The following is a 26,391-nucleotide window of genomic DNA, read 5'->3' on the forward strand; positions in this document are numbered from 1 at the left end:
CAATTTTATTTTTAAGGTGCGCCGCCCAGCGTATGCACATGCGTTCAGTGCACTCTCTGCGCCATGAAGGACGACTCGGTCCCAAGAGCAGAAGTACACACTGCCAGTGCATTCCAGAACACTCAGTTCAGATAGGTACAACATGAGACGTAAGCAACGTATCTAGCGTTCGCACCGTGCAGCTTTATTGCAGCTTTATTGCTTCGCTCTGTCCCGAGCATTTTTCAGTCCACTGAGGTGGTTGCGAGCCACAGGTGGGTTAGTCTTGCGATTATTCTGCCGGCAATTGATTCTCTCTGTGATCTAGCAGATCTACGCCACCTCGCACCCACAACAGTCGTCAACTGGTACTGTCGCCATTTGGTGTCCAGATCAGTGTCTTGAAGGATCGAAGGCGGGCTGGAAACGACATGATGCAATGTTCTCCAACCCTTGCATCATGAGAAAGTCAATGCGACGACATATCACAGCCCACGCACTGCATCGTGATGATTATAACAAGAGTTATATGCACAGATATTTTCCAGAATGAGCTGGAAACACCCAGATCAGGGACGCCAGTACTGGACGGCGCGGGCTTGCGTCCTGCTCACTCACCTCTAGGGACGCATGGGCGGTAAACACGCATTCCATAGGCGGTCTACTGGTCACAAACAAAGAAGGGGCAAATTTAAAGAACTACAAACGCCACAAAGACGAGACACCGACGAATACTTCACTCGCAACAGCCGCCGACCGCGATTCAAACGTACGTAAACAACCGCCATGTTGTTTTTTTTTCTTCTTTGCTAACTGACTGTAGGGGGCGCTGTAAGAGCGCTAGCATCATCATCATCGCGCGCTCCCTCAAAGAAAATTAAATACAAATAGCCGACACCAGCAATAAACTAGAAAAAAAAAGCATTAAACGTTAAAAATTGCAACATAAATAAGAAAGTCATTTATGCAGTTGACGAAAATCAACACACTCATTCAAAGGAAACGCCAATAAAATTGATTCATACAAATAAAACAAAAATATAAATATGCATGTTTTCTTTTCCTTGGTTTTGACTAAAGCTAGGACGTGCGACTATTTTTTGGCAGTTTTCTAAATCGGGTCGCCCAGTGCGACCATAAGAAAATTAAGGCAAGAAAACTGAAAACGTAACAGGGGCACTTAAGGGTCAACATTGCATCGTCAACAATATGCACGCTTTCTCTCTTGCTGCTCATCCCAAGCTTGAATGCATGTCAATTTGCTGTTTCAAAGCACAACGGTCTTCTATCATTGTAGCGGATTGAACCGAACCAAATGTACTGTCATGAACAAAGCGGTCACATAACTTTCACTTATGCAGCTCAAACTCACATTATTTATTATTTGAGTTTAGTTTTAATGACATGAAAGAACCACAAGTACCATTATAAATGGTATTTTTCATCAGAGCACTTCGGATGGACTAGAAGCCTTACTCCCAACAGTGTACAATAAAGCCATTCACACAAATCATGTTGGCAGCAATGTTGAAACTGTGTGCGTCCACCTTACTTGAAACTGCAACGGATGCAAGACAGACAAAATTTTACCATTCAAAATCATAATGTGCCGAGATATTGCTGCAATCTTGAACGTAACCACGCTTGCTATTACAATCAAAATGACTCAACAGCACATGCAAACATGACAATCTTTTTTTCACAGACATTTTGACACTACATTTAGTTCACTATTTATGCAACTTCCGTTTATTTGCACGATGGACACGAATATTCACATGCACGCCAGTCTTAGCATGAGTGCCATGCATACGTAATTGTCGATATGCACCCCGTCACACATTGTGCATTTACACATAAAAATACTCATGAAAACTCAACAAGTGCTCAGCAATTACTGCAGCTTAAATGGTCAAGCACACAGAACACGTCAAAGTTATGGTATGGTATAGAATATGGGGTTTAACGTCCGAAGGCAACATGGGTTATGAGGAACGCCATAGTGCAGCGCTACGGATTAATTTTGACCACACGGGGCTCTTTATCGAGCACTGATGTCACTCAGTACACAGGCGCCTAGCATTTCGCCTCCACTGATAGGCAGCTGGCGCAACTGGGATCGAACCCGTCCTTGGGAACAGCAGCGGGCACCCTAACCACTCAGCCATTGCACCGGGGCAACGGCTGACCACATTATAAGCAACCAAAAGTCCAGGTCTCTGCTTTATGTCTTACATGTTGCCTAGGTATCGTCTACTTTTACTAAATCTGCAATCTAAAAATTAACAATAGACAACTTCCCCACTCCATCTAAATTACTATAATTGTCCCATGCCCTTCTTGGTTTGCTACACACTTAAGCTTATAATTTTCGGCTAGTTTTATCAAGGTGTCATACAAGTGTAACAGCTGCCACAGTATGAATTGTGGATTCTAAGAGAAAAAAGAACTCACAAATTTTGCACTACTTTGAGCAAAAATATTCAGCCAATATATGCACAACAGGCATACACCAATAACATTTCTACCGCAAAACCGTGAACCCACCGTACCGAGGGCCAGTAATAGAAAATCACTGGCCGCCGCGGTGCCTCAGAGGTTATGGTGCTTGGCTGTTGACCCGAAAGACCTGGGTTCGATCCAGGCTATGGCGGTCGCATTTCGATGGAGGCAAAATTCTATAGACCCCTACAAAAATTTTATTAGTCACCCCTTGTCATGCTATTATGCAGGTACCAATTATTTCTGTAACGTACCTCTTATCATTTCTGTAATACCCGTTACTAGGTCTTCAAGAAAATAATAAACTGAAATGTAGCAAAGAGCTGATGGTTGTCTTTTCATAGAACATTCTTCACAGCAGCTCTGCTTCTGAAAGGAGCACCTCATTCTTTGTGGACTCAACTAGTTTTCTTCTATTTTAATCACCATGAGGTCAGTTACTCCAGTAACACTCTGACTCCTAATATGCTACACTCTAGTGAGCCAGTTTCACAACTCTCATAAAAGAATGATGAACTCAAAGGTCTGCCACAAGCATGTCATGGGCTACATCTTTAATGGAGTAGAGAAACCAAATTTTTGGATGCGCATTTCTCTTTACACTGATGCACTAGGCAATGCTGTACACAAGCCACCATGTGGATTTTAACTTTGTCAGCTAAATAATTTACAATTGAATTTTTTTTCTCGTGTCATCTGGTTTCGGTTTTTAACAGCCGAATGACTGCTCTGAAGTCAGATACATGTTCAGGTCACATGAGGCATGCAAAAAGAGATATAATCGCTGCCTGTTCACTTTATGTGACTCCAACTCTTAGACAGGTTTGTGTACGAGTTGATGCAAATAACAATGAACAAAGCTGCAACAATACTGCTGTCTTTGTATGCCTCACATGACCTGAACACATCCCTGACATCACAGTCGTCGTTCGGTTGTTTAAGCTAAAGCAGTGCGAGAGAAAAAATGCAATTATAAATATATTGCTTCTTGTCGCAATCCATGCAGCGGTCTAGTCTTTCTAAAGTACTGCGCATCATTCTAACCGAAAGAAACAACTAAAATTTTGTTGTCTCTACTCCTTTAATACCTACTGGGCCTTGACAATATAAAAAGCACCTAAACATATCAGCGAACTGAGCTGCCAACCTTCAAAAATGTATCCACAAGCTCTTTTCACATTGTGCTTTTAAATATGTTGCCTCATACTCGTGATATACATATGTTCTGACTGTGCACATTACAAAAACAGTAATTCAGGAACCAGCAGACCCACCCATTCAGCAGCATGGCAAGCGAAGAATGAAAATTAGAATGCAGCTAGAAAGAAAAGGCACACAGCTTTTTCAGACCTTCTAATTTGAATACCTCAAACTTATGTGGCCAACTGTAAATGTTTCCTTACTGAAATCTCACACTCCTTTAGACGTTTGCCATAAAGCAGAGAAAAATTTGTCAACATGCTTCCCTCTAAAAGGAACAACCAAATATAAGTAGACAAGCCATGTTTACATTTCATGCATTTTTAAGCTCTTCACTGTATGCAGAGAAGCATGTCACATGCATGGCGTGTTGATGTTTGGTTTATGCTGCTTCTTCACTTTATATTGAAAGGTCATGGCTACTCTTTTTTTTTTTGTGTGTGTCCATTGCCCCACAGAGCTACCATCTATGGAGCAAGCTTATTTGCATTTAAAGGTCGCTTGCCTAGTCACTGCCGACTCCACACAAAACAGATTTTCCCCTCAAAACTGGCAACGTGCAGTAAAAGCAGGCGTGCAATTAATGTGACACCTCATACACTTCATAATGATGCAGTGGCCTACAAGGCCAAGCCAGCATGCTATTCATGTATGCGCACAAATTATATTCACTTATACAATGCTAATGTCAAAAAGAAACCCTTCTAGCTACAAATGCTAGCACAAAGTTAACGCAGCGCATTACGGCATGCATGGCATCCAACGTCCCTGTACAACATACTTTTACTAATAAGGCTAAAACAGTGCACCTGCACAAGGATGAAGGAAGATGAGACAAAACGCAGCATCTTCCTTATGCAGGTGTGCTGTTTTTGCCTTATTATGTCATACCAACTTGCCCATCAGTCTGTGTTTTCACTAACTGGTGCAGCAGAAAAAACAGCTAGCTGTGAAATTTGGAATGCATTCATGGCGTCTAGAAATTGAAGCTCAGAAAATGTAACACACAGAAAGTGCAAGAAACTGATCATCCCGAGTGTTTACGTTTCTCTCTGTGTTGTGTTTTACTTACACCGCAATAACCCAACATCGTTCCCAAACAAACCCAAGGGCCACACTGGCTACGCGGATGCTGAAAGCCTAAGTCAAGCCTCCCACTTCATCACAAACCATTACAGAAATGACAGAGCAAGCAAAACAAGCTTCGGCCTTGTCTGGCTTTATTCCAATGCTGAACGTTACAAGAAATACACCAAGAACCACACGTTCTACTTAATGAGTATAAAAACACTTCACCAAATAGATAAAAGAAAAGCAGCTTTCTACATATTCAAAGGTTCGGTGGTGTGACCATACTACGACATTCGCTAAACGTCTATCAGCGAAGAAAGAGGCGTACGGATCATAGTTCATGTGGCACGATGCGTCGCGTTAAGTCTCTCCGTGGGCAACGTTACGGCGTCGTACAAAGCAGCTGTGGCCTACCGTGTGCTTTGCGCAACATGGGTGTCAACGCAAAGTAATCCATTACAGCTTGGCTAGTTGGTGGGTAGACACTGCAGGCATATTAAACATTAAGACGGAAGATGTGTTGTCCTTTCAAAGGCTAGCGTGTAGTACGTCCAGTCCGCCTTCCTTCCGCATTTTAATTTTTTTTAGCATAGCTTGTCGCCGGTGGGCATACATGCAGGACTCCAGGAACATAGTTTATATGTACCGCAACTGCCAAATGGCTCGCAGTATCCACCATTTTTATGCATACGAGCTCGTCCTATCAGTACGTACAGGTCAGAATCAGTTACGCGCAACACAAGGAAACATAATTTTCGACACTCATCCAATGCTTCAAACCATTGCCTCCTTCTAGAGGAGGCAATGTTCAAACACGAGATACAATACCGAAAGGTGCCGAAGAGAACTGAAGTGACCTCAAATTCAGTCAAGCACCGCCTTGCAAAACGTCTCTAGGGGCTTCCGATATCATACCACGGCTGGAACAGGTCGCACTGCAAACTTGCATAATAAAGACAACACTAGGGCACTGGGGTACAAGTCCGGACGTTAGCGCGGTCAATATTACTCGCCATTGCACCAACCTTTGATGACTTTCACGGCATACTCCACGCGTCAATGCACCGCGCGGTGAACAGCCATCGCAGCCATGTCAACAAACCACCGTGGCAACCGTGGAGACGCCAGCGACCTAGAAACTATGGCTAGGGACGTTTCAAAATTTTGCGACGCCATTTTTACCTAATTTTGCAACAAAAAGTACCCAGAAATGTACCTAAACAAACGCCATTTTGTTATGACGTCATTAAAAGTCACGTGACATGAGGATCGTCTTCCTCCATTTAGCCTTACGCGATAAAAACCACACCGGCGATGACGCCATCTTGCTGATAACGATAGCTCCTACGCTGTAGTGAAGAGGCTTTCGATGTTATATATTTGCCAGAAATAGCTGCGCTGTCAACAAAGATAGTAGGCAATGTAAATATTATCTTTTTTTTCATTGAGTGAAGTTTGTGAGTTTATAACATGCGATTTGAGGTCACTTGATGCGCAGGGAACATTTGTGGCAAAAAGAAGCGGGGTTTTCAAATACACTTCTGCACCGAGCTTCACGAAGCTTTTTATCTTTTTTTTTATGATGCGCAACATCTACATAACACAAAGGCCATCCATCTGAATTGAGCATGGGGATCACATGGGCCTGAGCCTGGGCTTCGGGCTCTGCTGAAATCCCCGGAAGAAACGGACCTTTACTATCAGCTGCCCGGCGTTACTCAATCACAGCAGAGTCAACTCGGGGGCCAGCCTTCAGTTTTACAGCTAATTCTCTACGAAAACCAGAATTTCAGGGATGTTTTATAGGCATAGTGGTCATCAAAGCAGCTTGTGTGATGTCTTAGTAGAACGTTAAGTTGGGCGAGTTGGTATGGGTTCATGGTTGAAAAACAGCGCACAAAAGACTAGAGACAAGAGTAAAAGCATGTTTTCATGTATTATGCCTTCCTTATATACCTAGATTTTCGCAATAAAGCCTTAGTTGTGAGTTCAGCGCTTGTCCTGTCGTTGCCTTTACTCTTGTCTCTAGTCTTTTGTGCGCTGTTTTTCAACCATGATTGTGTGATGTGTTGTTTTGCAACAGACATCCATGAAATTCAAGACCACGCAGTAAACTCTGGGCCTATGCCACATTTTCTTGAAAGGACCTCAGGAAAATCTTCTCTAAAGCAGAATTTTTGATCGAACCGGTATAGTCAGCACTGACGCAATCGAGGTTAAGGTCTCATGGGGCTTTCACACGTGGATACTATCTAATGATGAAAGCACAACCAGGACATATTTGTAGTTCTAGTAAACACCACCAAGGCTCGTTACACTCTCATAGACATGCATACACCTCATCACAATCAGTAGAAGGTGGTGGTGGTGAAAATTTTATTTACAACTGGGGAGTTTGGGACACACAGGTCCGTGGGCACCCGCACGGCCCCACGGAAAGTCAGTAAATTATCGTGCATCACTCTTGCCTCCATTTCTTACCTTGCTGCCTCTTTTAAGCAATACCACGCGAAAACAGACTCGGTATTGTTATAGTTTAGCATCATTCAAGAATGGAGGAAATCGCCACAAGAGAAGACAAAAGGCTTAATAATCAACTCTGTCTAGAAAGGCAGCCATGCTTAAAGCCAAAATATAGATGCATGAAAAATTAGGAAATGAAATGGGTAAAAAAAATTAAACAATGAAATTAAGTTTTATGATTTATGGGGTTTCAACTTCCCAGAGCGACTCAGGCTATAAGGGACACCTTAGTGAAGGGCTCCAGATAATTTTCGAAATTATCCTCAGTTAATCCTCAAAAATTATCCGCAGGAGGCTCAGTTGCTGAAAAGGACTGTCCTTTTCAGCAACTGAGCCTCCGCTTCGAGTTATTGCTCAATTCACTCTCGCCATATCACGCGCTAACCATCCTGGATAGCTTGGTTGGTTGAGCGACTGCTCCGGTGAAGTGATGGTCCCGGGTTCAAACCCCAGACTATGAAAAACGTCTCTTCAACTACGAAGTTTCTGTGCACGCTGTATACCTTCCCTTTGTAGCCACATGGCTTGCGTTTGGGTGGATGCCAATAAGTAATTACTCCCTTATTACAAAATCTCCACCTTGGGCGATTACATTTGACCAACTGAGCCGAAGTTAGCACGGCCAGCCCACTCTCATCTTCAGGCACCAATGTTGGGTGCTAAAGTTTTTTGTGGCTTAACAAAAAGCAGCAAGAGTTAACTGTGCAAAGTCGGAGTTTGTTTTACAAGCAACTTTTGTGTTTTGGCAAGCAAAAAAACACCCGTCAGCATAAGACTGCAGTGAGGTGTGAAAGATATTTTATTCTCTTTGGCTGGAGAGCACACAACCAAAAAAGACAAACGGCACCATCACCTTTTATACAAAATCAATCGATAAAATGGTATTGACAGTCGATCATCCCAACCATCACTTTCATTTGGACTCTGGATTTAGGTACAAAAATATGCTGTTCGCAGAAATTTCTTTCCTTCATGAATGGTGGGAACATGTTGACAGAAAATCTGCAACCCTGATGGTAAAATTTCCTGCCACGGGTTTTGAGTTAAAAGTGCACAATTAGCACACGCCATTGAAATACTGAATTTATTTAAATGACTACTTTACACATATGCCCTGAGGCCCAAATTATTATTGTTTCACAAGTTGTTCAGCATCACAAGAGCTTACATGAAAAGCCCAAGTCCAAGGGCAGGTCCTCTTGCACAGTACAGGCGTAGTAACAAATCTCAATTCCAGGAACATTTGGGCTTACAAGAGCCGTAACGTCGCTGCACACAAACGGTTGCAAGACACCGGATTTGTTTAGAAACTTGACTTTTGCTTTTCAAGAAATGTAGATCTAAAAAGAGGAAGCCAGTCTAGAATACAGCAGCTTGAGCCAGTGCTGTGAAATCATCTCAAACTTTTCACTTCAAAAATCGTTCCAGCTGGTTTTGCACAACCTCAGCTGAACCCTGCTCGTTTAAATCGCCGAACTTAAAATGGAAGCAACAGTGAGAAAAGGTCCTTCACAGAGAGCAGAGATTTTAAACGGCATGTTTAAAAATGCCAGAGAAAAAAATGTTATCCCGACCAATGCAACATGACGGGAACAGATGACGTCTAGCCTTCTGATAAAAAAAAAAACGCTCCGCAATATAACATAACAAACCTCGAGACATACTCCAACAAAGACAGTTACGTATGACCGTGTATTTGCTGCTCTCAGGAGTATGCTCTCTCGCACGTACGACCAAAAAACAAATTTTAACTACACAAACTCGGTCAAGCCTGCGCTCAAAGGAGCATTAATCCTTCTGCGTGGTCCAAAGGTAGTTCACGCCAAGTCCTTTCCAAAGGGCGCACTTTCCAGCTCGGTATAGACTTAAAAAAAAAAAAAAACGCTCAATTTAAACACCTTCTAACGTCCAGAACGCTTCCGATGACAAGTCCTCCTAGGCGTATATCACTGCTCATTTGTCCTTCCGGGTGTTCTTCTTTGCGGACGCCGGTGATGCTTTTGGCGTTGTCTTCTCAACACCGTCGGCTTCCCTTTCGGGCTCCTGCTGTTCATCAGCACTCAACGTCTTCTCTTCGGAGGGGTGGTCTTCATACCTGCCATGAACGATATGGTTAACACTCGGAAGAGATCCCTAAACAGTTGCACGCAGTAGAATGAAAGCTGCGCTGTTGTAGCCAATACATACACAAAACAGATTCAAGGTTCGCAATGGGGATATTCAAAATTCCGCAAGTGCGCTTTCCCGCATAACATTGCTGCCCCAACCAAGATGGCCGACTTCGTTATAAAGGAACTACGTGGGCTACAGGACAGGCGTTAAAGGTGTGGAGAGAATGTAAGAACTGTATTTTGGAGGAATCAAACAAAAAACCAGTCTTTCTTGCTTTGTTTCAGCTGGAAATGCATGGTCAGCCATCTTGTTTGGGACACCATTGTTATGCGGGAAAGTGCACTTGCGGAATTTTGAATATCCCCTATTGGCTGTAAAGAAAACTCTCTAAAACAGGAAAAAACAAAACGCTTCTTGAAACTTGCAGCTCTTGTTCATTTTTTGCAATGCTTCCATTTTATGAATTGACATTCTTCCTTTAATACTGATGTGTAAACATTTACGTTAATTGGGAATTAGGCTCTGTGGCTTTTCCTGCAAATACTTTAATTTTAGACTGTAGCCGATCTGTGAGAGCAGTATTCCAGCCTATTCCAGTAGTATTCCAGCACACAAACTGAATTTTTGCCGTACTGTTCTGAACTTACTATGACGGAAAAAAAATTTTCCATAAAAGCAGGCCACAAAAATTTCTACACGCAGAACAGTTCACTTTACAGTACCACAAAAATTTACAACTAGTAGAAACCTACTTGTAGCGTTTTTATTCCTTGCGCTGTTGTAGCACAGACAAATGTATGTCAAAATCAGCATTTCGGAAGCTTTTATCGATTATTTCCAAAAAAGAAAAAATTTTTTGATGCTATTCTTTTCGACTAACTGGACTACTGTAAGACAAATACCACATATTGAAAGACTGAAAGGCAACAGCACCCAAATGGTTGCCCCAGAGCATCATTTAGCAGTAGAAACAATTATTACAATTATTTAATTCTTCACAAAACAGTAAAATGGCCCCAAGATCCGTACCCTTAATAAACTTGCATGCAGAGCAAACTTAAAGCTGTGTATTAAAAGAAAGAAAAAAGGGGAAGATTTAATTGCCAACACCCATAACTGGCATGCACTGGTTACATGCTTCTGGGAAAAACAAATTAAAGAAGAAACATCAATAATTCCTCAAGGCAGTGAAGTTAGCCAAGTTAGACCAAGCAGATCATGACCTTGAAAAGGTGCACAGATTCACTGTAGTGACAGTGTTTGCAGTACAAAGTGCAATGTTTCTCGTTTGATTTTAGTCACATCATGGTTTTTTTCTTTCTCATATGACCCCTACAAGGGCACAAATGAAAGGGAGCAACATACATTTGTGAGTGCTCAATACCTGTAGAGCCAAGCCCAGTTATAACAAACAGCTAAGTCACAGAAATTGGTTTGATACATGAAGTGGGTTCAGTATAACTGAAGCCGCCTATAATCAATTTCAATTACCAAGTTCATTACACATGAGATGGTGAACAATAGTGAAAATGCTGCGGATGCAATAACTGTCGTCGTTCGGCCATTACTGTGCGCTTGCTTCATTGGTTGACCTGGTTTTAAAATACTGAGCAAGCTCCTGCAACAAAGGATTTCTTTACGCTGCACTCGACACGGTGAATAACGTCCACTTCGTCGGGAAGCGGCAGGGCTTGACACTGCATCGCCATCATCTTGACCACACGATGCATTCACCGAGCGAAGTGCCAAAACGCAGTCTGTATGGAATCAGCACAGGGACAGCCAGAATGATGGTAGCCACAGCACATTCAGAGCACACAATATGAAGAAAGCATGGAGGATAAAAAAAAAAAAAAATCATGAGCACGACTGGTGTCTCCAGCACCACTCCATATTGCCATTGCAAGCCATGCTTCCCTTCTCTCTGTCGCCTCAAGCCAGTTCTGGCCAATTCCTAGTCTTTTTTAAAAAGTGTGATAGGCCCGGAGGTACCGTCTTTGTCAAAAGTAACCAGGCTGCATGGTTTGCTTCTAGCTCGTATAGTGGAGCCTTTGTGGCTTTCCTAAAGATCAAAACGTGTTGGAAGGTAAGAAGAAGACCCCCAAGTCCTTACCTTGAACGACCATTTCAGCTTCAGGGAAGCTGTAAGAGCTCCACTATACGAGCTAGAAGCAAACCATGCAGCCTGGTTACTTTTGACAAAGACTGTACATGCACATAGTTGGTCACGTAGGCACTAGCTGCCAAATAGGAGCGCTGCAATGCAAGGTATGGTGAAGGCACCAATCGAATGCGTGCGCTCAGTTCCATATATCCAGTGCACAGTTCGGTGTAGACAGTACATTTCACAAGAATAACAATAAAACAGCTTCATGTGTTTGACATAAACCTTAATTCGCTCTATCTGGGTCCGTTATAACTGGGTCTGACTGTAAAGCTTCCACGGTGCGGTACCGCAGAGCACGAACCGCAGTACACTCCCCGAGACACTCACTTGAACATGGCGGTGATGTCTCCCATGATGAGCGCAATGGTCAATGGGACTCCCGTGCATGCTGGCACCAGGTAGAGCAGAGCTGGCTGCAAGGGGAAGAAGAAGACAAGTGAATGAAGAACACCTCTCAGTCGCATCCTGTAATCACAACAACAGCTCATAAGAGCAGCACGCGAGCTTTACTTTTAAAGTGAGCGTATCAAGGTTTGACGCCCATTGCAAAGCAAATCACTGTCATTCACAGAGACTTACACCTCTGCCAAGGCAGATTTATTGGTTGTGCGTGAGGTCTGATGCCTTGAAGCTACACTCGGGGTATGAGGAATGGCTCAGCGGAGGAGGACAGCGGATTAATTTTGAGCCCTTTAGGTTCTTTAAAGGGGCACTCTGGATAAATTGGAGTTGATCCGTATTGACAGATCACCAAATTCATTCACGCAGCCCAACAGACTTTCCTTTCTATTCTTGGGGATGCTTACACAGCAGGAGTGGCACATCAGGTTGGATTCAACTGTGAAAAGTGGTGTCAATTGCATTCGCCAGTCTAGTCCTGTCTAGAAGGCTTGGCATTACCATCATCATCGTCGCTCACGACATTCACTTTGGGGCACCTTGCTGCTATTTAGTCCGTTCTTGTCGAGCTGATGCGGCAAGTCTTGTCTGACGCATGTTGGCGAGTCAGTGGAAGCACCCAAAATTTCAGCTGGTAAGTTTTCACGTCAGTGTAATGATAATGACTGTGGACTGAGGCCGCAGCCCAAGATGAAGCCCAGCTGTGGTTGAAATATGTACCAGAGATATCCTTCTCCTAGTACTATGTCTTGCAGCCCACACAAAATCCAATTACTTCTAGCAACTGGGAGTCTTCTCTGTGCGCAGCAAAAACAAGAACTGCCGGTTCCTTGCACCCATGACACATCGGTGAGGGCGATCTTCACGAGGTGTGCCTGCTTACCTGGGCGTGGTTGAAGTAGATCATGATGAAGATGGTCAACACCAGGCCGAGCACGTAGGCCACGAAGCTGCTCACAAAGTAGAGATTCCTCTGCCGGTTGAGGCTGCCAGAAGAAGACAAAATGAATAAGAAACAGTGAGGACACAATCAAGATCACTAAACAGCTGCTGTAATAAACCAAGTACTGTACCAACGCTACTTTATTATGACAAAGCGGGAGCAGACATAAGGTGTAGGAGGTCATCCACCCCTCACCCCCCCTCTAGAGTCCACCAAACAGCTGCTGTAACAAACCTAGTATACTTTATCAACACTGCTTTATGAGAAAGCAGGAAATGACGTAGGGTATACGAGGCTATCGCCTCGCCCCCCCCCCCCCCCACACACACACACACATTAAACCTAGATGGCCCTTTTTATTTTTTATTTTTGACAAAAACTGCAAGAAATAATGCATAGTGCAAATAGGAGTGACACCTCCCTCCTGCAAGCCCCTCCAAGAGTTGGCCATAGACAAAATCCGCACGTTTTTGGTTTTGGTTTTATGGGCGTTTAATGTCCCAAAGCGACTCAGGCTATGAGGGACGCCGTAGTGGAGGGCTCCGGAAATTTCGACCACCTGGGGTTCTTTAACGTGCACTGACATCGCACAGCACACGGGCCTCTAGAATTTCTCCTCCAAAGAAATTCTAGCCGCCGCGGCCGGGATCGAACCCGTGTCTTTCAGGTCAGCAGCCGAGTGCCATAACCACTGAGCCACCGCGGCGGCGAAATCCGTCCATGTGACTAAGAGACTAAGACTGTCGCTACATATATTTGAAGTGCCTGAAACACCGCAACACACTTGGATGACAAGAATACGTGAAGAAACCAAAAAAAAAATAGTCAATCAGTACTGCAAACTCGTCGGAAATAACACGCATGCAGCCCGGAACGCACCTGGAGTCGAACCGCAGCAGCAGGGCGATGAAGATGCCGGGGATGACGATGTCGCCCAGGCCCAGCATGGCAAAGTGGCTGCCTGCGAACCCACTCTCCAGGAAGTCCTGGGGAAACACCACTGGCAAAGAGAAACAGGAGTCAAACAAAAGCAAAAACAAAAAAAAAAATGCAAATGAATTTCACGAGGCCAAGTGAAACGAGCATGGGGATAAACTGTCTCCTCCTTCTTAATGATTAGCACAACTTTCACCCCAACGTTACCGTCTCCCTCGAGTTTTCATTCCAGCCGTGTTCATCGCAGCCACTTATCAAGAAAATGAGGCACCGTAATTGGAGGAGCACTTTTTTTCTTAGAACTGATATTTCTCCAAAATAGCGAATTCCTCCCTTTGCATGAGAGGCGGGACTTTGCTCCCTTTCCTCTTCTGTATTTGTACTTTGCCCGCACTCCTGTGATGCCAAATTTGTCACAAAGTCTTTCATGCTCCTATCATACAGGCACTTCTGATCCAGTTGGAAGTAATGCTGATCAGGCTGGACAAATCGAGTACTCTAGTACAGTCATCTTGAAGCATCATCATCATCATCATCAGCCTGACTACGCCCACTGCAGGGCAAAGGCCTCTCCCATGTCTCTCCAATTAACCCTGTCCTTTGTCAGCTGCAACCACCGTATCCCAGCAAACTTCTTAATCTCGTCCTCCCACCTTACTTTCGCCGCCCCCTGCTACGCTTGCCTTCTCTTGGAATCCACTCCGTTACCCTTGAGGACCAGAGGTTATCTTGTCTTTGCATTACATGCCCTGCCCAAGCCCATTTCTTCCCCTTGATTTCGACTAGGATGTCATTAGCCTGTGTTTGTTCCCTCTCCCACTCCGCTCGCTTCCGATCTCTTAACGTTACACCTATCATTTTTCTTTCCATAGCTCGCTGCGTTGTCCTTAACTTAAGCTGAACCCTCTTTGTTAGCCTCCACATTTCTGCCCTGTAGGTGAGTACCGGTAAGATACAGCTGTTGTTGTGACATCTTGAAGCACCCTAAACTTCTATGCTGCTTGACTTGATTATGCACTGTCTATAGAGAAATGGATTTGTAAAACGGGTTGCTGTCAAACGGGTTCAGCTCAGCAACAAGAGCAACAAGATGCCGTACAGATGTGGGAGGCTAACAAGAGAGACTAAACTTGGACATGCTCGTATAACGAATAGTAACATCGCCCAATAAGCTTCTCGTTCCATTCTGTGGGTCAATCTGCAAAGGCCATATACATTTAACTAATGGCCGTACTTTTCTTCTCACAGTTTTGGCAGCATGCAGCCCTCACATAAACACGGCATTTTTCAGTTCAGTTTCGCAACTACATTCCAGGGTTTCAACTATTGCACCACAGAATCTCATGTTATATCTGGCGCCCATATGCAAACCCGGCTCCCTGCCGTCCTCGTTAATTACCGTAAAAACCCGCATATAATACGAGGTTTTTTTCCCATAATTAGCGTCCTAAATTTCCGCCTCGTACTATTTGCGGATCCCAACAAAAATTTTCGAATTTGCTCGAAGTTTTGGTTTCGCTTTTGCGGCGTGGCTACGGCTTGGCTATTGGCGCGTGGCTACGGCTTGGCTTCGTTACTCTCGACAAACGACGTCACGACGTCTTTCTTTGTTGATCCGTTGGGTGCGCCGGGGGGTCGCGGTGTGCCGTGCGCCTGTTGACAACGCACGTGCTCGCATGTAAGGCACGCTTCGTGAAGTGGATATTGTTTTAGGGAGCACGATGTCACGGTCTCGAAAACAGTACTCGGCTACTTTCAAGCGATTTTAGCTGCGGAGAACATCGGCAACGGTGCGGCCGGGAGGCAGTTTGGTGGCGTCGAAGGAAGCATTCGTGGATGGCCACAACAGAAAGAAGCCCTTTTCGCGTGCAGCGGAACGCGACAAAGCTTTCGCGGCCGCTTGATGGCTGTGTAAACAAACCGTTCAAGGACGCAGTCAAGCGGTGCTACGCAGAGTGGATGCGCTCAGGTGAGCCTGCAGTGATGCCAACCGGGCGGCTGAAGCGGGCTTAAGAAGTGCGGCATCTCGAATGCCCTCGATGGCACGGAAGATGAGTACATTTGGGACGATTTGTCGGACAAAGAAATGTCCGAAGAAAGCGCTACTGAAGAAGAAAGTAATTGAAGTGAAGTGCGGGATGCGATTTGAATAAATGTCTTCTATGAGCTTGTGTTACTCGTATTATACGCGGGTGAAACTTTTTTTTCCCATTTCGCGTCTCTAAAACTTAGCCTCGTATTATATTCGGGTTCGTATTATACGCGGGTTTTTACGGTAAGTCACCTTCGGTATTCATCCATTGCATTAAGACTTTAAAAGTTTCAATTATGTCAGGGGACAGCCAAAATCCACGACGTAGCCTGTAAAATCCACGAACTAAAAAAAAATGAAAAAGAAAAGCAATTAGGTGCGAACAACCAGTTTAAAAAATTGTTTAAAAAATAGTGGGCTTCACGATTTCCCACGTTCCACTTGCAACCGATAATTACAGATTGTATTCAAGCGAGCACCAAGCTTTCCTCACCTCCGCACCACCTCATGTGACCAATACCAGACTGTGTGCCATGGCCACAGGATATGCCCTGAACATGCAGCTCTATGCACGCTGTGCAAAGCGAGAAAAGTGTGTTTCCTGGGACCAATAATCATTGTGAAGAGAGAGAGAGAGAGAGAACCGAGTGGAAGAAGCAGGATGAAGCGAGCTCCCCAGGCCGCACCCGCACATCTCCAAATCTATCCCGCACAACGTGCAGCGCTGTCTACGCTGCGGCGGATGTTACCGTTGTCCCATTTTCAAAGCGACCACGCACTCTTCTGTGTAGCCTGTAGGCCACCCCAATGGCAGCGAAGAGCACGCCATTAACTCGAATGGCAACAGCAAGAAACAAATAGCTAAGCCTACTCAAGCGAGTCTGTCAGATTTCCTTCGTTTAATTCCAAAACGGCTCCTTTCATGGCATCGATGGGCAGGTTATTTGTAACGGCAATGCCCGCTAACATCTATGCTGGGTCAGAAAATAAACTTTCGGTCGAAAAAAAGAAAGAAACGACCTCCACAGCATCAAACTGCTGAAGCAGGAACAGCCAGCAATACATACTCGGAAGGAATTACTCAAGACAAAGAAAAAAAGGAAATTAAAGAAAGAAAGAATTGGGAGGCGTGGTATTCCTAAAACTCACGTTTTATGGGCGCCTCGAAAGACTTGGCAACGGTCACCATGACGTCAGTGCCAAAGACCTGCACGTTGAGATTCAAAAGAAAATTGAGAAAAGACTTTAGCTCATGAGGCCAGGCACAGAACACGCACAACAGTACGAACCACTCCCCCAATGTTCACCAAGGACCAGGGTGACTACCACCACCCTTCCGCTCACCCAGAAGACGTCGTAGACAAACAGCCCGCCCAGCAGGATGCAGCCGGTCGCGACCGTGTTGATGTGGAGAAGCTCGACGCCGTTGATTGCAAAGGCCAGCCCAAAGAGGTTGTTTGCCACCCAGTGCTGCGAAATGCATGGAAGAAGCAGAGGACGCAGTGTAGTATCTGAATGCACAAGAGAGGCGAAGCCGCACAGTTTACAACGTAGCTAAAACACGAACAGCCAGTTTTTTATTAAAGGTGCAGTGAAGAGGAATCTGAACTCGTCTTTTTGCTGCGGGAACTCGATCCACACGTTCCGAGCATTCTTAGAAACTTCTTATTGCCCTGTGTGGCCGATTTCCCTAATTAAATCGAATTAACGTCCGGCTCCCGCTTTTTTTATTTGAATTCTCCCCGTACGGTGGGCGGAGTCGACCAACGCGTGGAGTGCCTTTCACCCAGTCCCGTGGCGGCCTGCCGCTCTGCCATCGGCGGAGTAATGTCCGCATGTATTTTTATTTCTGCGGGCTTATTTTGCGGCTATATTATATGCAAATGAAACTATTTATTCACGGAAACCTAAAAAACTAAATAAAGCGAAACCAAAGCCTCCACGGAGCTGGCTGAAAGGCACTCCACGCTAGAGCACTGCACGGGCCTCAATCTGAGGCCCGAGCCCGGCCCGGGCCCGAGACATGAAGCCCGAGCCCGGCCCAGGCCCGCGGCTTCAAGCCCGGGCCCGGCCCGGGACCGCTAAATTATTGTTCTAGCGAGCCCAGCCCGGCCCGTGAATCCCGGAATGAGGCCCAGCCCGGGCCCGGCATGGCCCGTTTCACAGTAACGCTTGAGGTATACTGCTCACTTTGAGCAAGTAGACTGCTACTACACCGATAAGGAACTGGCCGACAAAGGTTCTGAAACCGCAGTTTGGCTTCGAGAAAGTTGGTTCTTTTTAACCCAGAATGAAGTGATTAAGAGTAGGGCTCGCCAGGCCCGTCTTTTGGAGAAAGATCTTGTGTAGGTGGGCAAAGATAAACTCGGAAGTTCCGAGAGCTAAATAAAAAGGGCTGCATACACGTCTAGTAATCTACTTTGCGTTCCCCCATGATTTTAATTAGTTATATTCTGCCGCCCGCGAAGTATAAATATTAAAGCTGCCTAACAAGCAGTACGATGACATTTTTTTTAGTGAACCCGATCTCACAGGTTGAGCTCATAGCCGAACTGGTCGCCTTTCAGAAGAAACGGCCAGCTAGAAGGCTTGAGTATTGCGTCCTAAACTAATATGTTCTTGCCAAATGCATTTCTAATAGTGTATAGGTATGTTTTGGGATTAAGAACGATCAATGGCCAATTAAGGCCGGTTGAATTTTACTCTTTCTGCACCGCGGCATGGAAATAGGGAAATAAATAAGTCAATGAATAAAGCTTAGTTTTTTTCTCGGCGCGTACTATAACCCATAGCTCATCCGTGTCGCTGCTTCAATGCCGTAGTTCTGTACTTCACTCTGCAATAGTGAATGAAAAGTCGGACACAAGCCGTTTCTGTACGGACCCAAGCCCGGCTCGGGACCGCAGCTTTAAGCCCGAGCCCGGCCCGGGCCCGCTACTTCAGGCCCGGGCCCGGCCCAGGCCCGGCAAAACAAATCATGTCCCGGCCCGACCCGGCCCGCGGGCCGGGCCGGGCCCGGGTTTTCGGGCTGGCCCGAGCCCGTGCAGTGCACTACTCCACGCGTTGGTCGACTCCACCCACCGTACGGGGAGAATTAAAGAAAGGCGGGAGCCGGACGTTAATCAGATTTAATTAGGGAAATCGGCCACACAGGGCAATAAGTCGAAGTTTCTAAGAATGCTTGGAACGTGTAGAGAGTTCCCGCGGCAAAAAGACGAGTTCAGATTTCTTTTCAGTGCACCTTTAAAGGGAACACAGTATGGGCATTCAATGAATGAGCACCCTTTTTCCTGTTAGAGTAGTTTTCATCTGGACATGGAGCTGACCTCACTGATAACAATCGCCTTGTACGAACAAAGACTAAGCACACTGTCACAATGTACATTAAATGGTAGTGATACAAGCATTTACGACCAGTGTAATCCAGAGATGAATGAGAATGCGCACCTCCCTTGGACGCTCTAGTTTATATGGTCTAAAGGCACCATCAATTAGTTTTTCAACCACAGAAGGTGCTTTGCCAAGTTCTCAACATGTCTCTTATGTTAATCTAATCAATTACCATTCTTTATTCTTGAAAATGATGCGTACCTTTTTCCAGAGGTACCAGACACCGAACAGACAACAGCAGATCCAGCAGGCTACATCGTCATAGCTGAAGCGGTAGTCGAAGTATTCTGCAGAACGGCAAACGAGCCATCAATTCCACCTGTAGCACAACTATAAACATTAACCACTACTAATGCACAAACAACGCCATGCAGTACAAAAGTAATAAAATGCTGCTCTAGTGCATGAGACAAAAAAATAAAAGTTTTGCCCCAGGAAATAACCTGGTTTACGTAACAGTGGGAACATCATGTCCCGAAGCATGAATAAGGAAAGCTGAATTTAAGTTTTAAGCTACCTGTAAGCACCATCAATGACAATGCACAAACCATTGCCACTTGAATCCTAGTGGCACATCACTGGCTAGGTAGCAAAGCTACCAAAGTACCCATGGCTCTGCCACTACCAAAACAGAGCAAGACACACTGCTGTATAGAGGTTAACGAAGCGACAGCGCACACAGCAGTTGTGGGCACGTTATGACAGGCTCGTTGCCATTGGTGATCAGCCATGCATTTCTCGTTCGATAAAAAATAATAGCCCATACTGCCCATACATACTGCCTACATATGCTGCCTACGTATGCTGCCTACATATGCTGCCTACATATGCTGCCTACATATGCTGCCACTCATACATAGCCCTTCGTTCAGCAGTGCCATCGCTAGAGGCCACTTTTGTCTCCAGAACCAAACACACCTGAAGCTTCAAGCAAAGTTAAAACAAAATTGCGAGGACACTTTGTCAACTAATGTGTTGAGAAGCGAAAGCCAAGGACACTATGCCGTGACGACTTCTGGTGGATACGACGTCACACTGTTCCCGTGGCTATATCGATACCCAAATTGTACATCTTTTGGGGATCTTAAGTGTTAATTACACTTAATTACACTTTTCCATCTAATTCAACACAAATCAGACGTTTTTCCGACCATTCTGTGACAATTTTCACTATGCCGTGACGACTTCCGGTGGATGTGATGTCACACCGTTCCTGTGGCTATACCGACGTCCGCGCTATTTCGATGCAATTTCGACATTTTTGCCTATAATTAATTAACTAATTAATGTACAGTCAGCACATGTTTATGGAAAAAAAAGAATGGGGGACAGGGGGGGGGGGGGGGGGGGGTGATGGTTGGGTGCGGTTTTATAGCCCTGTGAAGAACATGCTTGTTTCTCAGTTTTGCATAGTGTACACTTCAGTTTCATTAAATTTCGTGGCACATTTTGTTTTCTTCAGTTGGATTCCCTCTTGATCTCGTAGAGAGAAATTTAGTTAAAGATGATGATTGAAGGATTCTTGACGTCTTCCAGATTCGTTTTGCTCAATAACATTGCAAGAGGACACTTTAGGAGAGGTTAACTTTTTCTAACAATTAAAAGCACAAAGGAGGATACAAGCAAGGAGAAAACATATTTACACTTGACTGGCTCGCAGTTCTAGGTGACGAAACCAGCCCTCGGTCCTGCCGAAGCAGCGGGTTTTAAATCCTATGTCCCCGCCCTCGGTGGGAGAATAACCAATCAAGTACTATACAAACATCCACCCAATAACTTATTGGGGAAAGGAAAATACCACCAATCAGCAATTGGGGAAAGAATAACACAACCAATGAATGATTGGGGAAAGAAGGTAACTCATCGCGACACTGTACACATATGCACACTTTCCACCATCACGATTTCGGATAATTATGCTTTCCTGCTGCGAGCTTCGCGAACACTCGCTTTCCCAACGTCCGGTTGCCCCAAGTTCGAGGAAAGCCACTTCAATCCATCTCTTTCCCATCGTCGCTCCTCATGCCTGCAGCTAGCGTGACAATAGGTCAAAGCATGCCGCTGCAGACATGGTACAATGAGCCACGCACTGTGACGCGGGTCAGCCTCGCCGTACACACGTGCACACAGGATGCCGCCTAACGACTCAGTCCATGAGGGGAGTTTGACGTCTCCTGTAATCCCCCGCCATTCGGCGCCTCGTTCTCCCGCTGGGTTCACTGACCCCTTTCTGTGCGGTTGTGCGGAGGGCCCAAGAAAAGCCCATAATGGGCATTCCACTACGCGACCGGATGCGGCAAACAAACTACAGCACCGCGAACTTCACTTCTATCTTTTTTGTAGTTCCTGAGTTAACAAAACGTGTCACACGAGTTTAACGGACGACAGTATGAGCCATTAACAGCTTTCGCCTTAATAATGAAGGACTCTGATTACACCTAATGGCAGCATTCTGCAAGTGTTTCGAGGAATGAAATTTAATGAAACTGAAGTGTACTCTACGCAAAATTGAGAAACAAGCACGTTCTTCACAGGGCTATAAAACCACACCCAACCATCACCCCTCACCCAATCCCCTTGCAACCCATTCTTTTTTTTTTTTCATGAAGGAAGACCCTACACCCTGCAGCCTGATCTCTCTGCGTAGCTTTCTAGTGCACTGTGAGTATTCACCTTCACATTCGTCACTCTGTGTGGTCGACCACCGTTGGAAAGAGATCCTGTACTCCCAGCGGTAGAAATGACTGGGCAGCAGACATCGCATGACGCGGCTGAACGACGGACTGCGAGGGGGGAAACAAAAATAAAAGGTGTAAGCAAAGCACAGCACAATTTTTTCATTGGAAAACTTTTGTGCCAGGAAAGAAGAAGAGCAAGGTTCAGATTGCAGCACTGATTCTGTCCTTTTCAGCGCACTACAGCTTCTCAAGGTGTCACCAAGAGCAGACGTCACTCATGGCTGTCATGAGTCATTTAGGCACTACTCATACCCATACCTTGCACCATATTACACTGCCTGAGCTCTTCATCAACATGAAATCTATCAAATTTATCCATCACATCTATCTGACGAACATGAACCCATCAAAGCAAATTTCCATCCTGACATTGTCAAGTATCCATCCTAGTATCGTCAGTCGAATAGGCTTCAGAAGAACTTGTGATCCCCCCAAACAACTGCAGCAAATGATGCTTGGCTGCCATTTCCAAATATGCCCACTGCAATTTGGAACAACACTTAACAGTGCACGAAACCATCATAGGTGGCGAAGAAGCATTGTGAAATCATTTCAGCACCAAAAACTTAAATCAGAGCATTAAACCTACACAAAAGGTAAACTTCTACGATACGAAGGAATCGGAAAAGAGATTGATTATATCGCTAATCAGGCCTAAGCTCAAATATAATACCAATATTAAGAAAATTGAAAGAATCCAAAGAAAAGCCGCCAGATTTATTCATTCTAAATTTTCACCCTTTGATTCTCTGTCTGAGCTAATGAAATCTAACCGTATCCAACCTCTTGAGGCAAGAAGAAACAATATTCGATGAGAATTTCTTTCCTTGCTCATAAGTAACAAATAGGCGCTTGATCCTACACCCTACTTATCGTTTTTAGCTACACACATCACACGTCACCATCATCCCGGTTCACTTACCCCGTACTTTGCTAGAACTGACACTTTTAAATTTTCCTTTTTCCCTCGTACCATCTGAGAGTGGAATTCTCCGACACGATGAATGTCAGCGCATAGTCATCCTGCATGCCTTTAATTTTTACTTTGTCTCTCTATTTTAATCGTTGCCCTTGTATCTGTGATATCTAATATGTATTTGTTCTGCTTGGATCTGTATCATGATCGGCAGTATGAAATAAATGAAATAAAAATAAAGAAAGGATAAATGCAGCTGGGAGGACAGAAAGGAAAGAATGAAATACATGCACCTAGAAGGACACTAAAATGGAATTTTAAGGTTGCATGTTGCATACTAAGCTGTAAACAACCCTCTCAGACCCGTTGGTTGAGTTCCAGGATTTTAATTTCCTTTCAAACCGCGGAAGTGCCGAACATTAAGACTGACTCTACTTACGCCTGTATTAACTTCAGTTCACAACATAGTAATATCTTGCAGATCATTTCAGACGCAAACCTAATTCCCGCTGAAATTGTTCTAAAAGAGCATCCTCAAAGATATTACAGATGTCGTTAATGACCAGAATGAAAAGGATATGCAATCGGCCACACTCAAATTGTTTTTGTTACAAAATATTGCATGTAAATGGGCGTAAATATTGGAAGTAAAGGGAAGTTTTCTTTAGTATTCCTTAATACAAGTAAAAAAGTGAGTAATGTCTCTCTCAGTACTCAACTGCAAACAAAGAAAATTCACTAATGAAAAACATAAGGGGGGGTTAGAGTCATTATGTATGTCTGGAATAAAAGTGGAAAAAAACGTCAACTCACCTTAATATGTGAGCCAATGCTAAAACTCCAAGTAAAAAGAAGTACCCAGTCAGGAGTAGGTTGATGTATTCCTTCGAGAAGAGCTGCACATAATGAGACGAACACAAGACTGTTATTAGACTATTTAGCCTGAAACGCTAAATTTATTTTAAAAAAAAGTAGTTTACAGCAATAACGAATGCCACTGGGAACTGTGACTTGCAAAACACAGATAAAAATAGTATGAACAAGACAGGAGCCCACCCATAACTAAAGGGTACCTAACAAAGTCATCATCATCATCAGTCTAACTACGCCCACTGCAGGGCAAAGGCCCCTCCCATGTCTCTCCAATTAACCCTGTCCTTTGCCAGCTGCGGCCACAGTGTCCCTTGCAAATCTCTTAATCTCATCCGCCCACCTAACTTTCTGCCGCCCCCTGATAGAGAACAAATGAAAGTTTGTTCTCAAGAAGTGTTTCGCTTCATGTGGTTCAGTGCAATATGTGAAATACTTGTCCTGGAGTCAGCAAATGAATGAAACGCCAACGAGGAGAAAACCTCAAGCCGTGCATGGACTAACAGAACACGTTTGTTATGAAGTGCTCTGAAAACACAATTTGAAACAAATCATTCAAGCGCACTAATGAGGTTTAACATCACACAACACACCCCCAGCGTGTCACGCACATTGCCCTACACTACTGCGGCCCTAAAAGTGACATATGGACCGGCGTTCCGAAACCTTTACAGCTTACCTTGAAGAAAATGTACAACCCAAACAACGCGCCGCTGGCTATGACAGGGAACATGGCAGCGTCTTTTCTCGTCATGGTTTCGGGTTTCTCACCCGACTCCTGCAAAAAGGGGGCGAGTTCGCGTCAGCATTTGAACACAAACAACAACGGCTTCGACAATACCTGCATTTATATACCTGACCTCAAAGTCTGAGGCGCTCCTTGACGTAAAGCTGACTGAATTCGTAAGGAAGTAGTACATACTCGCCGGCTCTAAACTTTCTCCCAGACATTGCATGCACCTAAAATTTCCGTATGGAATTTTAGGCGTGTTGGTCTTGCGCACATGCTGTTTTAGGCCTTAGTTTCTTGACGCCAAGGGAGCAAAGCTGTAGTTAACCGCGATAAGCATTTGAATCTGCTGTAGCACATGACACCTTTCAATGGGGCCGAGACGAAACCAGGCACTAGAAAAAAACGAAAAACTGCATTGCTAAACTTTTCCGCCGGCACGCCCAGAGGGGGTAACTCGAGTAAACGAGCGAAAAGTCGGGACAATACGTGCTGCGAACCGTGAGGCAATATGACACGTCTCCTTAGCGTAACGGTGCGGACTCCGGTCTACGGCGCTGTCGCCAATGGAAAAACTTAAGCGGCTTCACTCACATGTGAGTGAAAATGTGCCAAGTTCAGACGTCCGCTGTGCCGGCTGCGTGCGTCAAATGACGCTCGTTTCGTTGCATACGTGTAACTCGACGCTGACATATGTTGCGGCGAGCAAGGAGCAAGCATACTGGCCTTTTGTTTCCGCTGGTGCGTGACAGATTTGAAGGAACCAAAGACGATGGGGAAGAAAGCCATGAGCATGATGCTCGTGTAGGCGACCGCTTGACCAGCGGGAGTCGGTTGGAACTTGGCTGTTTCATTCTTGAGAGTTTCTTGAAGCGTCTCGTTGACCTGAGCTATCACGTCGTCCGCCGCGCCCGCCATGTCTGAAGCAGAGAGACCCGCTCAGGCAGCGCAAGGCGCAAGCAGCACGCAAGCAAGCTGATCGGCGAATGAGCCAATGGAGTAAACTTGTATGACGTCATAGTGACGTAGCACGCATGGTCAAATAACATGGATGCTATTGCGAGGTCCTCAGGCGCGGGTAGTTCAAATGCAATTCCGACGAATAAAATGTCATCGTAAAAAAACCAGCGCTTTAGCTATAATTTTGCTATCAACTTGTTTTGCTATCAATTTGTCATTCGAAAAGTCTTGCATATCAGTTCATCGTAGAGTAAAAGCTAAGATCGCGAGGTGGCGACTTTTTTTTACCCGTGTTTCAGCATGACTGAAATAAAAAATTTGAAGCTCTCCACAATTAATTAATTAATCCATTTTTTTTTACCTACACTGGCTACACTGGTGTAGCAAGTGGATCATAAAATCATGATGCATTACCTACTAGAGCACTGCACGGGCCTCAATCTGAGGCCCAAGCCCGGCCCAGGCCCGCGGCTTCAAGCCCGGGCCCGGCCCAGGCCCGCTAAATTATCGCTCTAGCGAGCCCGGCCCGGCCCGTGAATGCCGGAGTGAAGCCTAGCCCGGGCCCGGCCCGGCCCGTTTCACAGTAACGATTGAGGTATACTGCTCACTCTGAGCAAGTAGACTTCTACTAGACCGATAAGAAACTGGCCGACAAAGGTTCTGAAACCACAGTTTGGCTTGCAGAAAGTTGGTTCTTTTTAACCCAGAAGGAAGTGATTAAGAGTAGTGCTCGCCAGGCCCGCCTTTTGGACAGTGATCTCGTGTAGGTGCGCAAAGATCGGAAGTTCCGAGAGCCAAATAAAAAGGGCTCCATACGCGCGTAATAGACTATACATTGCATTCCCCCATGATGTTAATCAGTTATATTAAGCTGCCTAGCAAGCAGTGGGATAACATTATTGCAGTGAGCGCGATCTCACAGT

General features: G+C 45.0%; 1 protein-coding gene across 1 annotated transcript; it reads right to left on the reverse strand.

Moving 5' to 3' along the window:
* Nucleotides 1-8,056: 8,056 nt before the first annotated feature.
* Nucleotides 8,057-25,505, reverse strand: LOC149336342 (signal peptide peptidase). Its single transcript, XM_089552830.1, has 11 exons — nucleotides 25,235-25,505; nucleotides 24,458-24,556; nucleotides 23,722-23,804; nucleotides 21,928-22,037; nucleotides 19,456-19,541; nucleotides 17,209-17,334; nucleotides 17,014-17,071; nucleotides 13,776-13,896; nucleotides 12,837-12,939; nucleotides 11,882-11,967; nucleotides 8,057-9,370 (listed from the first exon to the last, which is right to left on the reverse strand). Exons 1-11 carry the CDS (start codon nucleotides 25,424-25,426, stop codon nucleotides 9,229-9,231), a joined length of 1,206 nt encoding a protein of 401 aa, XP_089408956.1. The 5' UTR covers nucleotides 25,427-25,505; the 3' UTR covers nucleotides 8,057-9,228.
* Nucleotides 25,506-26,391: the final 886 nt, after the last annotated feature.

The sequence above is a fragment of the Amblyomma mixtum genome, chromosome 7, assembly GCF_055824585.1.
Source record: "Amblyomma mixtum isolate Tamu chromosome 7, ASM5582458v1, whole genome shotgun sequence".
Lineage (NCBI taxonomy): Eukaryota > Metazoa > Arthropoda > Arachnida > Ixodida > Ixodidae > Amblyomma > Amblyomma mixtum.